General features: G+C 36.4%; 1 protein-coding gene across 1 annotated transcript; it reads right to left on the reverse strand.

Annotated features, from left to right (window-relative positions):
• Window positions 1-3313: 3313 nt before the first annotated feature.
• Window positions 3314-7675, reverse strand: LOC114539744. The gene is made up of 10 exons (XM_028560352.1): window positions 7589-7675; window positions 6566-7383; window positions 5675-6464; window positions 5296-5550; window positions 5049-5184; window positions 4566-4814; window positions 4258-4472; window positions 4052-4182; window positions 3792-3906; window positions 3314-3644 (listed from the first exon to the last, which is right to left on the reverse strand). Exons 2-10 carry the CDS (start codon window positions 7381-7383, stop codon window positions 3519-3521), a joined length of 2835 nt encoding a protein of 944 aa, XP_028416153.1. The 5' UTR covers window positions 7589-7675; the 3' UTR covers window positions 3314-3518.
• Window positions 7676-13815: the final 6140 nt, after the last annotated feature.

A 13815-nucleotide genomic window follows, 5' to 3' on the forward strand; every position in this document is an offset into this window, starting at 1 on the left:
ATGATACATGGTGTTTTTCCTCAAGAGTTAAAGAGATCATTTATCGTCCCAATGGTCATATCACCTCCTAAATCAAATTGAAGATGACCTTAGACCTATTTCCTTAACTGCACAAATGGCAAAACTAATGGAAAGTTTTACTCTGAAAAACAAATGGAAAGTTTTCGGTTTCACTTCCACTGAACACAACCACACCAAATATTTTTTGGACAAAAAGCAACGGGGAAACGTATCTTCCGTTGAAGCGTGCGACGACGACGGGATAAATGAAAACAAAACCACCCAACAGTTATGCAATTTAAACACCTGGCTCCGTTTAGGCAGACTAAACACCTGCCTCCTCCGCAGCCCCCCGTTCTGTTGCCTCATGGGAAGGTTGCAATTTCGAGAGGATTGTGCGCAACCTTCCCGTGAGGCAACGAGGGCCTGCAGAGGAGGCAAGATTTGGCTTCAAATCTCCGGCCGGAGGTAGCCTTCCAGTTCTTTTGAGTTCAATGACAGAGACTCGTCTCTTCCGATTTGAAATGATGTCCCCGCGTTTTGCCTAACACGTCATTTCCACGCGCCACGCAACCACCCGATTCTCTTCTTGTAGCTCCTTCGGCCAAATTTCAATACAAAAGCACAGATTAACACCCAGATGTCTCACTTCTGACTCAAAAGCGTAAGCGATTCGTCACTGCGCATCGCTTTCTGCGCACGCTTAGCAAGTGACTAGAGGTATTCACCCCCCCGAAATAAAATTTCAAAATGGAGACGAACTGAATTGAAGTGAAAAACTGCACGATGTGTCAAATGAGTCGGAATATATGTACATTTATTGATTTGTACAGGAAGTTCCATTCAATGTAAAGATATTCAAACACTTTTTAAAAGAAATATGTTTGAAATTATGGAGATTTCTACTGCTTATAATTTTCCGCTCCTACGACAATCGAAAAAAGATAAAACACTCGTACAATATTGAAAACGAGGTACTCTAAACTCACTTTTCCAAAGCGCGTATAAATGATGATGGATTCAGACACAAACTTAACTACACAGTCGCCTTCTCTAGCAAATGAGAGGAGGTTTTTTTCCATGTATAAAATAGTTCGGCTCCATTTTGAAATTTCGGGGGGGGAATGCCTCTAGTCACTTGCTGAGCAAGCGCTTACGCTTTTTTAATCAGAAGTGAGACATCTGGGTAATCTGTGACAAAAGTATGCCGAAAACGCTGCTCGAAAGGTGAAAAATTTGTTTTTTTTTAAACTGTATCGGATTATCTTTTTTTTTTGGACCAATATTTTGGAGATTAACGGTAAGTTGTTCGTTTTCTTGTGTTTAAATGTTCGTGTTGTTTTTAAAAACAATATTAAATCCTCGTTTGTTAAATTCAAGTGCGATCTGAGTTTGCCTTGTCGACTGCCATATTTTACCCGAATTGTCAAATTGTGTTTGCCAAAGTGAAACGTTGTCAGAGCTGCTTTTTTATTGTTTGTCAACTAGCAGGTAGAGCGTTTGCATACTTGTAGAGTAACAATATAGGACGAATTTCAAACAATGCGTCTAAATTCGTGTTTTAATTTTAGACTATCGACAAAATACCGCATTGCAAAACATTTCGAGATTTTGGCGTTATATAGCTTTAACTCGCAGAGGATATTAGTTTTTTAATAATTAGTACCATTCGATGATACAAACATTCACTGAAAACATTCATAATTATGTATCTTTACTTCTCAAGCAGAGTTGCTGTTCATACTTTTCAGTCAGTCCTTTTTTAAACTTTTTTGATCAAATTTTCACCAAGAATATAATAGCCTGGGCTTCCTAAAGAAAATATATTTTTAAATCTTAACTTACAGTACAAAAAACGTTTGGAACATTTTAGCCAAAGCGGTTAAATTTTTTAAAATTGCATTTGTACTGGCAAAAATTCCATTTTCCATATATCAAAAATGTGCTCGGAGCTCGGAGCTTACAAGAAGGGAATCGGGTGTGAAGGGGGCGAGTAAACAAGTGGGGACGCGTGGAGCCACGAGTCGAGGCCAATTTTGACCATGTGGTCGCGTTAACTATATTATATTTGGATTTTTATTGATCCAAAATTAACTTCAAATTACCCGATTTGTGAAAATGTAAAGACATAGGAAGTTTCTTCACACGCTGGTGAAGTTTTGTTGAGAATAAACAATTCAAACAGTACAAATTTTGACCAATATGTTTGCTTCGTGGTTGGGCCAACGCCGACGTCATTTCGATATGGCTAAAATTCTTCGACAACAGACCACGTTGTAGCGGTATAGAACAATGGAAATATTCGCCTTGAAGTTAAAAGTATTATGCAAGAAAATAAGCTACTGTATTCGGTGAGTAGTTTTTGAAATTAAACGCATATGGTGATGCGATGTTCATGGCTGCACTAGTCAGATGTTTAAAAGTACAGCCGTTACCATGGTTATTGGTTGGTGTCATAACAAAAAAGAATAACCTGATAATTTCACACTCAGAGGAATATTTTAATACATCAACCATAACATGTTTACGACAATTACACTAAATAAAAACCAGCATTTGTAGTAATTATGCAGCATTCAACTTACTCTTTCAATGGCTCTTGCCTTGCTCATAATATTGAACTACAGTAGATGTAAAATGTTTAATTGTCTTTTTTTGGTGATTTACACTAAGCTCCTAAAAATGGGGGATCTACTGTATTATTTTCCGATAGGAAAAAGGTTTCAGGGAATTCTATTTGTGTATATAATCATGCAATTTATATTGTTTATAGGATTTTTTAGTAAGTTAGAAGAATAATGTTTATGTGCAGTTATAATTATATAATTTCTACCCAAGGTTAACAATGCTTCATATTGTATAGAATACATAAGGCCGAGGGAAGTTAGGTGTTGGTTTACCGTAAACAGACATTTTGAAAATGATGAGGATTTTTTTCATTATTCATTATTCATTATTTTGCAGAATACTGGTTTACTAGTAAAATATGGGTTATGGTCTAAATACCAAGTTCCATACTCAATGAAAAACATGCCACAAATCACATGTATAAAAGTTTTATTAACAAAAACAAAATGTTGCAATAGTTAAAGCTATACTCTCTTGCTGATAGGCTCATGATCACATTCCTGGCACTGGGGGTATGCCTCCTCATTTTCTTCACCTGTAGCCACATACTCTCCACAAAAAATACATATTGGTTCATAACCACAGCTGTAATACAGTCGTTCAATGTGGTCAGCACAGTCCACATCTTTAATATAGACATCAAGCCCTGATGGTAAAATTACATCATCTGAAAAAAACACAAAGCACCACTTTTAATACAATGATCTGCACATAGTTAGTGACCAGTTAAATTGAAGAAAAAATTAACACACATACATATATTGGCTTATATATGGTTAAATTAAATAAAATTACATTACCAAACGTAAACCCGCATGTGTAAGAGATGTCATCTAATAGCTGGTCAAGCTTTTCTTTTTGCTGCCTTTTTAACTTTTTTCTTGAAAAAACTAATCTCCATTTCTCACACTCTTCACATTGCACCATTGTGTCAGTGTTTCTAGCATGCTGTACAGATGGGGAGAATGGAAGCTTTTTTTTTCCTTTGGGGTTCTCACTTTTAAACTGGGCCGTGCCTGCATGAATGTAAAATAGTTATGACATCAGACACTGGCTTAATCTGAACCGTGTGTGTGTGTGTTGTCAAAAATTAACAGGCTATTGTAACCCTGGTAGTCCAGGTATGACTTGCACGAACATGTACATATTATGGTAAGACTTACTTCAGTGGTTTTAGTACCATACACCTGTTCAAATTTTTTATAATGCTCTTTGTCTTCTGATAAGACTGGGAATGGTAATGTCTTGATATTTCTTGTTCTTTCATCCTTCAAAGCTCTAACATGGAAGTTGCAAAAATTAACACAATTGGTTGACACATATGGGGTATGACATAACAATTAACCAGCTTCAACTGCATATTTAAAAAATTTAACATGCCATAAGATGAACACATTTTTGCTGCATGCCACATAACACTTACCCACACATCTCGCACTGATTATTACCACACTTTTTAATTTGAAAACCATAATGGCTCTGGATGCAACAATGCTTTAGATATTTCTGGAGCTGAGATAGGTCTTTCACATCTTTTTGAGTTGTATGTCCTCTCTGAATTAAAATAAGATCATATGTAAATAAATGCAGTATTTATTTGGTTACTAAGAATGTCAAACACATCTTAACCTGTAATTCCTTCTGAATTGCCAGGCAGTGCTGCCAGAGTTCATTGATGTTATCCTCTGTAGAAGGCTCGAATGTCTGTAAAGGCTTTTCTTTAAGTCCTAATCTTAACATTTGACCCTTCAACAGGTCAATTGGCTGCCTTAGAGACAAGTGAAATTCCTCCTTTAGGTTGTCAGTAATCTGTTTACGCATTTCCTTGACACTATTCGCCTTCGCTGAAAAGTCAAGTGAATATATTATATGATACTGAGCCACTCACCAAAACAGTTGTTGCAATTTCAATCAGTTTTTAATATTACATATTTTACCTGCAGCCCTTTCAAATTCAGGACTCATCTTCTCACGCATAACACCAACACCTTGCAGGCCAATATTTATAATACTCATCACTCGCTCAACAGGGTTTGCCCATGAATTGCTTGGGGCTGTTCTGAGGGCTATAAGCATGTCCAAATCGAGTGCTTTAAACAAAGCAATTAGTGCCAACTTTACAGACATGTAGGTTGACCGGTGGTCAGGGCCACCATCAGTATAAAGAAGTAACACTGGTTTTGACTCTGAAAATGTTAGTTTAGAAAATGAACAAAATTAATATTATCATGCTGACAGGTTATATTTATACATGTAATTTGATTGGCAAAAGTGCCAGTAAACACCATTATAATATGGTACAGTAGTTAACTGTTAAAACATAACAGTTACATGTAACTAATGATTTTGTACCAGTCAATGCTGCAAGGCATACTGTAAACACAGGAATCATGATCATGTAGAAAAATTATTTAGCTCACCCCCTCTTTCTTGTAAAATTTGCAGAAGTTCAGATGAATGACGCAGAGGCGAAGATGGTTCAAACACGGCATCTTTAAATGCAACATATACATTTCCCCTGTAAAAACTGCCATTGATAGTTTCAGGAATATCAATCTTTAAAAAAACATGGAGACATGGCATCTGATATAGGTTGCATTTATAACTTAACCAATTGCTCAATTAGTTTCCTCCATCCCCATACTACTCCATAAAAATACTACTTACAATCAGATTCACAGAAGGAGTGAGTGTACTCTTGCTAAAATCGTGATCTCCCACTGCCATTGTTTGGTTTACTCCAACCAAAACTTGTTTACCTCTTTGGGCAGCAGCTAGAGGATAGTTGGGCTCACCCACTTTAATCTTGTGTTTATCGTCCATAGAAACCAGTTCCACCACATCACGGTGCATCACTGCAAACTCTCTCATGTAACGCCACATTGCTGCACAATAGTGGGAGTCCACATGATTGACTCGTACCTGAAATGGCAAGGTAAACTCAAGTGTAACATTCTGAAGTTTTTGAGGTTTGAGAGTAAACTCTACTTAATCCACGGTTTCTATAATTTACTATAGCTGTGATAAAACAATTGTATTATCATACCTGGCGTTTTTGAACCATCATCTTAATGTTTAGAGTGCCTTTAAAGTACTTGGCTGTCACTGCATTTGGATTTAGAGGTTGAAATTGATAGCGTAACCACTTTACTGAAGGTGTTGGTGTCCCTTCAGGTAGCCTTTCGGCAACACGCTTGTGTAGATCGGTAAAACTCAGGGCCTTTGCAAGATAAAGTTGCTCTCCATGTCTTCGGTCATTAACAGTAACACCTACATCTTCAGACAAATACCGCTCGGTTTCTTGAAAAAACTGTGCAAATGTGTCCTTCTTTCTTTCTGGACTGACATTTCTCAGATCTACAATAATTCCTGCATCTTCAGCCCTAACTGCATAATCAAACCTTTTGTCTATATCTGATGTAGCAGAACAATCACTTGTCAGGTTACGGAACATAGCACGTAATGCTACTGGGCTTGCACAGAATCCAAACATATGCTTGAATTCACGTTTCCGAAGTCTGGATAGAAACTTTGGCATGTCATTCTCTATCTTCTTGATAAGTGCAGTACACCGATTTAACAGCTCACTTTCAGGTAGGCCATTTTCAATTTTCCATATGAAATGCAATGCCTGCTTTGGCCCACCAGGATAATAAGTATACAGCACCGACTTTGTTTTAAGCCCAGTTGACTTCAATTCTTCTATCATCAAGTAAGCATACTGCCGACTTGTACCAGCAGGTAAACACTCACGCACAGACACAGGAGTGAATAGCTCAGAACTTTCCACTTTCTTATTTAATTCCAATAAATAATCCTTCAGGTGTCCTTTGTTTCTGGTACAACACTGACATTTGCCTTCAGTTCAAGGTTGGTTTTTGGCCTGAACTGAGATAGGCTGATCTTCTTGGCCTTGTTGCTTAGGAACACACAGTACTCTTCAGCTGTGCAGATGGCTTGGATAATTTCGCATTTAATGTCATTCCATGGAGATCCAATGTTATTTAGAAATGTTAATGACTGTATAACTTCCCTCAACTCAATACACATTGCTTTTAGCTTATTTTCAGAAATGTTGCTGATAGAGCGTTTGCGGTGTTTTGAAAGCTCAGGTAAGTTGAAACCAGACAGATTTTTGAAGCTTTTTGGAAATTTGGATGGAAGTGTCCCTTCGATCTTGCCATGGTGTCCATCAAGGTACCATGCAATGTTGCAAATTTTAGCAACAAATGATTTTGCACTTTGTGGTACACTTCTGGGGAACTCGCAGCAGTTTTCTTGGAACCAATCTAATACTTTATTATGGAGTTCTTCCTTCTTGGTGCCTGGACTTGAATATCTTCTTGGTACATTTTCACTTTGTTGTTCTCTTGCTGCTGCCAACATAATTTCAAAAGCATTTGGTTTTGCTGCTTGTATTTGCACTTGTGATGAACATATCTCACAGTCTTCCTTGTGGGAAATAACCAGCCCAAAGAAGCGTGTCTCAAAAATGTCCACTTTTTCAACAAGATTTTGCTCTCCATCAAACTTAATTCCTTCAGTAGAATTAAAGGAGCTTGAAGCGATTCCATGATGCAACTTGTAGTTTTTGCAGGTTGTTTTCACTTCTACTGAACTGACTCTTCCCAACAGGATATCATTCAGTAATTCATTCGCAGTGTATGAAACATGATTGAAATTCACAAAAGTCCATGGAACAAGAACTTGCCCGTCGTCTTTTGATGAAATACGTATGCAAACTGACCGTGACATCTTAAAAAAACCAAACATGGTCATGTATCTCACCATCATCATTGATGAGAATTCAATGTTGTACAAATATTTTTGATAGTCAAAATTTAATATACCATTGTATTAAAATAGACAATCGAGCCAAAAATACATGTTTATAATAATAATATTGATATATAATAAAACACAAACACTAAAGGGATCAGTAAAAGCTATTGAAACTTACCTATTTAATAGACGTGAACATAAACCTTGAGTTGAACATATTTACATTTCATGCGCACGGACGCCATCAAGGGAAATTCACAAACACGTGTTGTAGCTAGCTGTCTCGTTGAGTATACATATGCAACGAAGCTATTGATTGGTTGTGAATTAACCAATATAAAACATCCATCTTTAATAAATCATCCACATAAATCATATGGCCAGAAAGCATGTAGATAAATGTATACCAATGATTAATACATCGGAAATGTCTTAACAATTCCAATATGTTCAAACTTTTCCCAAATAATGAAAAAAAATAAAATAATGAAAATTTTAAGCGGCACCTCGGAAGCCATGCGGGCGGTTTACGGTAAACTGACACCTAACTTCTCTCGGCCTAATAATAAATGTTTACTATACAAATAAATATTTTTATTATATTTGATTCTGTCATGAGACTGAGAATTAAGTTATGTCATAATCTGCCACCTTCAATAATAATCGATCATAAAGGCATTTTATCGCAGGAAAATATAGAACATGGGAGAACTTCAAACTTTCAAGCAAAAGTAATTTTTCATCAACTAAATATTTATAGCTTCGCTTGTAAAAAATATGTGTGCTTTTAAACTCTAGAATTACTATAGAATCCATTATGTTTTAGAGTTAAATCAGTAGGATGCATTGAATTTGTGAACAAGGTTTGAAAATTATGCTTGAGAATTTTAAAAGGTTTTTTTAATGTTATAGTATAATTTTACCACAAAACTTTTATGTGTCAAGTAAAGAGGATAACAACAGCTAATGAGACATGCAACAGCTAAGGCATGCAAGAAAAAAAGGTTTTTTAAAACGAACCTATTAATGATGGTTTAAATAAACCTGGAACAGTGTTTCTGCATATCTCTATAAAGTAATGGGACTTAATCATGCAATAAAGTAATGGGGTTTATAGTGCTGCAAAACAGACCTCTATATAAAACAACAGGTGCAGTCACATTCTTGTGGTAGTGGATGTCCAACTTCAGGCAGAGGGGAACAGTCAATAACCAATTTTGGCTATGGTTGAGGTTATTCATGTTAAAGTAATGGTTACTGGTTAGGGAAGGGTTACAAAATATTTTTGTAACCTGGTGGGAAAACAAAAAACAGACGCTTTCAAACCTATCTAAAAGAACAAAGCCTAACCTTATTTATTCAGGATCGATATATATACTTTTATAAAATGATATTCCTCTCTTCCATTTTTAAAGCCATGTTCTAGTTTTAGTTATGCTGATATCATGCCCTATTTTTCCTGATTTTTTAAAAATGTTTTTTCGATATTTCAATCTTGCAAATTTTGACTATTTTTGCCAGGGGGCTGGGATGTGTGAACTTGTGATGTCACTGGTTGTATTCGAGTTCCGTTGTTGTTACATTACCTTAGCAGCATGCCTTGATCAATTGAGCAGCGATTTATCGCAGTTTTTCCTCTATTGCAATGTCTAAAACGGAGATATTATAAAGTGTGTCCAATGTAGACGGATCAATTATGTTACTAAGCGAATTTAAGGAGAAAAACTTCAATAACGACCTCGCAAGTCTTTGCGCTTCGAACAAAGTAAACCATTTCAAGGTGTGTCATTGTCAATTTATCATTATCAGACTAGACTTCTTTACAGATGTAGTGTACAAAATAGTGTGGCTAATCCTTGGAAAAACAAAGCAGTTTTATTTAGTCTATACTATAATTCAACTGCCCATACGCGTGTTTGTATTGATTGATTGTTCACGCTTATCGCGTTATTCAAATTACAATTATTTAAATACTATTTTTAATGCGGTAATGCCAATAAACACGTGTTTGAAGCAAAACCCATATTGTAGGTTTGAAACGTATGTTGTTGAAACTTGATATGTTGCCGCTTCCACTGTGACTTAATTAACATGTGTCATTAAGATTGGTTAGGCTAATGTATCAGGTGTCAGTACGTAGCGAGAAGGCGAAACAAACTTCGCGAAATATGTGTGAGCAAATTCTATCCTATTCAAGCTTGGTTTGCGCTAACCAGAGTAAGTTGAATATTATCTTATTGTGTTAATCTGTTGTTATTCTAGAGCCTGGTCTGCAATTGTATATAGCGTAAATTGTATTCATGCTTAATTGCTTATGTTAGTTGCGTGCATGCCGTAATCTATGTAATTTTACAAATTATCTGGTTCGAACCCATATTCTTTTGCATCTTATACCGCAACCATACCACAATCTGTCCGCCAAACCTCAACCTCAATATGTCGAGAATCAACCTGTGTGATCTGCGTATAGAGTTCGTTCTTCATTGCTGTTTCAAATCCTGTGCTAGCTATTAAACAAAAGCGTGCGTATAGAGCTCGCTGTTCATTGCTACGCATCATACTTCAATTGACTCTTGGACTTTGCGGCTTTTAATAGTCTACCCAAGGAGTTTACAAATAGTATTTAAACGCTTGAATAAAGGGAATAATTAGTGTTCCGCTTATGTCATAGTTCTGCGGTATCTTCTTTCACGAATTGAGATATTTTTTACTTCTAGCTTTATTACTCGACTTTGTGTCTTCTTTTAACACGTTCCTAGGACCGCAAGCAACGCAAGGATTTGCTTTTTTAAGCAAAATCCTTTATGTCATCGTCTGTGTAAGATAGATAGGACGATATTTTCCGAGGACTAAAATATTCGTAATCGGTCGGAAGCCATTATCCGCCATTAGCTACTGTTTGTCAGTTTGGATACCGGTATTTCCGATCTTTCGGGCAAAATAATCCCGCTTATTTTCGTAAAATATAAGAACAACTAAATATCTAACCAGTATTCTGAGCTTAAGAAGGGATAAATGTCTATTATGTGCTTGAGATACAAGTGAAAAAGGTCCGAATAGCCAAATTCGCTCAACCAAGCCAAGGAGCGGGGTTATCGAAAATACAATTGCTTTTAGCGGGAGCATTGAATTGAATTTGTAGTGCGTTTGTTGTTTTATTTAAGTCTTCTGTCTTTAAAACGCTAAAATATCTTTAAAAATTAAGATCATGTTGTGCTTAGTTATACGACATTTTAGGTAATGCTTTTTCTGACTTATTTATCAAATGCACTCCCTGAGTATCTATTTTTTAGGTCGCTTATGAGGTGTTCGCTCGGTTACTTAAAATTATATAACTATATACTATATAATACAATAACATTTAGTATTAGATCAATCTGTGCCACTAATGGATAGTTAAGGGCCCCTGACTGTGACAAGGCCACGTTGTGCCATGTTAAACCACACTGGACCCAGAAATAGCATTGTATGGAAACGATTGAAAGTAAGAAATTTCAACAACGTGTACAGTAGGCTGTCTGTGCGCGCCTTTTATGTTGGTGATTGAGCTCAGTTTGTTTAACTTAAAAATTTCATCAATGAAAAAACATTCTTTGTATTGCACATGCTTGATTTTAGCTCTTGGATTTCTTTTTCATTGGATTTCTTTTTCAAATCTGATTTATAATTTATATCATAATACATGTAGTCCAGCAGGAAAGGTTAATGCTTGTAATTACTTTAACTATAGATCCCTCCAGTAATTTGCATGTGTTCGTATGATTTGTTAGCTTGCATGTCAGAACCTGATAAGCTGTTCGAATTGCGTATTATAATATAGCGAGTTGGTGCGGCTACTTATCCTCGTCACCAAATTTAAAGAAGTTAATTTGGCTGACCGTTATTACGGTGGCCAGTATCCCGCCTTATACAGCTTCCTATTAAAACGTGGTGGCGACATTTTGAAGTTTTCATATGATTGGATTGCTTTAAATTGGTATTCCCTCTTCATTGTGTATTCAATCGGCGAACACAATATGAACAATTATTTACTGTTTAGGTCCAGAATATATACGATGATTTGGAATATGTCAGCAGTATAGCAGGCAAATAAAATCGTAATTCATAATGGTGAGTTTTTAAAGTTAGTTAATGCGTGTACATCGCGTATAATTGCATTAAATCTAGTGCTGTGAGTTAGTTATACAGTGTTGATGATGGAAAAATCGTACGTAAAAACGGTTTCAAAGAAAATCAGATTAGTCTGGTTTAAATTTGACTCCTGCCATGTTCTTGAAGTCATGTTTTCGTATAGTAACTTGCTAAGGCAATTTAATGATGTCCAGTGTTCTGGGTTTGTTGGGTCGTCCTTGTGTTGTCCCGCTTTGTATCGAAAGCGGATTCCTTTTAAAATAGCTTTCTTTACCCTCTGAGGCAAACACGAATTGCAGTGGTGGATGACATGCGAAACTATTACCACTCCATATAAATGTACTCCATATAAGAAGATTTCTTCTTGTATTGGGTATTGGAGTTATTTTTATATCAACGCGCGATTTCAGCTATCAGACTGGTTATACTGTTGATCGCTATTCTTGTTATTTAACTACAAGCACTGTGCAGTGATTCGGTGGAATCAAAATGAAACTACGGCTGTTTTGTTAATGCGCTAATCGTATTTGTATGCAAACCCCCTGTGTATATACGAGTTGCACGATGAGGCAGAAATTTTGAAGATGTAACTCGAGGGACATATTAGAAATCCGGTACTAAAAATTCCCTTTTTTAGGTAAAACGGATCATAAAGTGGACACAACACGCTGAGATATTGACGATCATGCGTCTGGCGCCACAGATAAGTCACACTTGTCTTTTGCTTTTTTCTCAATCGTATACCTTCCAGCAGCTTGAGCAAAATTATCTAGTTATCGATTTGTTTAGCTTAATATTTGGGGCAGTTGTGGCGATCTGTGATTGTCGCCGTGCTGAGATTGTAGTGACACTTGAGACCTGTGTTTAAGCGTTTTTGGTCTAAAATTCCCGTGCATGGGACTGAAATATTAATTCATTTTCATCGACTCGTGGAATTGCCTGGGAATTGCTAACCGCCGCCATTGCATTGCCCCCCCCCCTGCATAATCGCTTTAGTCTAATGAAGACGTCGCAGCGAGTGTGATGCGTTGGTTACTTATAGTATGTGAACGATTTCAATTTTAACCGGAAAGCTCTTAGTTGAGGAATTTTAATCCTCCGCTGGTTCACAATTCAATCGTACAATCCAACCCTTTTTATATCTTCATTTTACGACAACTCACAATCCCATAATTGATCATATCGGCTATCTTTAAAAGGGGGAACGGGGAATGGGGGAACGGGGAATCGGGGAATGGGGGAATATCAGGGAATATCGGGGAATATCGGGGAATATCGGGGAATGGGGGAATAACGGGGAATATCGGGGAATATCGGGGAATGGGGGAATATTGGGGAATATCGGGGAATATCGGGGAATATTAGATTCACAGAGCAAATTTTTAACAATTAATCATCCCAATGTAAAAGTAGCATGGCGTGTTTAAAAAGAATAATGTTAGACTTTTTCGACCGCAGTCCAATAACACAACATATCAAAGTATCACAACCTACTAATAAATAATGCATTATCTGGTCATAAAATTAGGAAATATTTAGGACGGATGACCTAAATATCGGGAAAAACTCGACGCAGACGGGAATTCAAATTCGTAACGGCACGTAAGAGCCTGGTTTTCATATATCCACATATCAGCAGAATTTATTTTAGTACTAGTAGACGGATTTCCGTCTGAGACGAAAAACTTTATTACTTTATTTTTAGTTTCGCACGTTATTTTCGATCGGAGCATATTGAGAGACTTAGTAATGAGTTTGGTTTAGACGTTAATAACTGAACCGTGAAACCTTAAGAACTATATATCTTTTGAAAATGAATATTATAAGTATTTGTATCGACTATTGACATTGATTATTTGGTTTGATAACTTCGGTTGTGTTAATGCATGAAAAAATGCAAATGTTATGTTATGTTACGTTATGCTCTTTCAACGTCATATGCAAAAAGTTTTAGGTACTGGTATTTAATGAAGTTCCACCATAGTGTCAAACGCAGAAACTTTAAAAGTTTCAATCGAAAATTATCCTTTTGAAACTTTTTATGACCGATTCTTCTGCAAATATTTAGGTCTTCCGTCCTAAATATTTCCTAATTTTATGACCAGATAATGCATTATTTATTAGTAGGTTGTGATACTTTGATATGTTGTGTTATTGGACTGCGGTCGAAAAAGTCTAACATTATTCTTTTTAAATACGTCATGCTACTTTTACATTGGGATGATTAATTGTTAAAAATTTGCTGTGTGAATCTAATATTCCCCGATATTACCC

Source organism: Dendronephthya gigantea, unplaced genomic scaffold (assembly GCF_004324835.1).
Source record: "Dendronephthya gigantea isolate DGI-Jeju-01 unplaced genomic scaffold, DenGig_1.0 000216F, whole genome shotgun sequence".
NCBI classification, from domain to species: domain Eukaryota; kingdom Metazoa; phylum Cnidaria; class Anthozoa; order Malacalcyonacea; family Nephtheidae; genus Dendronephthya; species Dendronephthya gigantea.

Bases quoted from the DNA above. Each gene is read 5' to 3' on its own strand.
- LOC114539744 (XM_028560352.1), bottom strand. From the start codon at position 7,383: ATGTCACGGTCAGTTTGCATACGTATTTCATCAAAAGACGACGGGCAA. The intron at 5,185-5,295 runs GTAAGTAGTATT...GTTTTTTTAAAG, and splicing joins CTCCTTCTGTGAATCTGATT to ATTGATATTCCTGAAACTAT. The intron at 4,183-4,257 runs GTTAAGATGTGT...ATTTTAATTCAG, and splicing joins CAATTCAGAAGGAATTACAG to AGAGGACATACAACTCAAAA.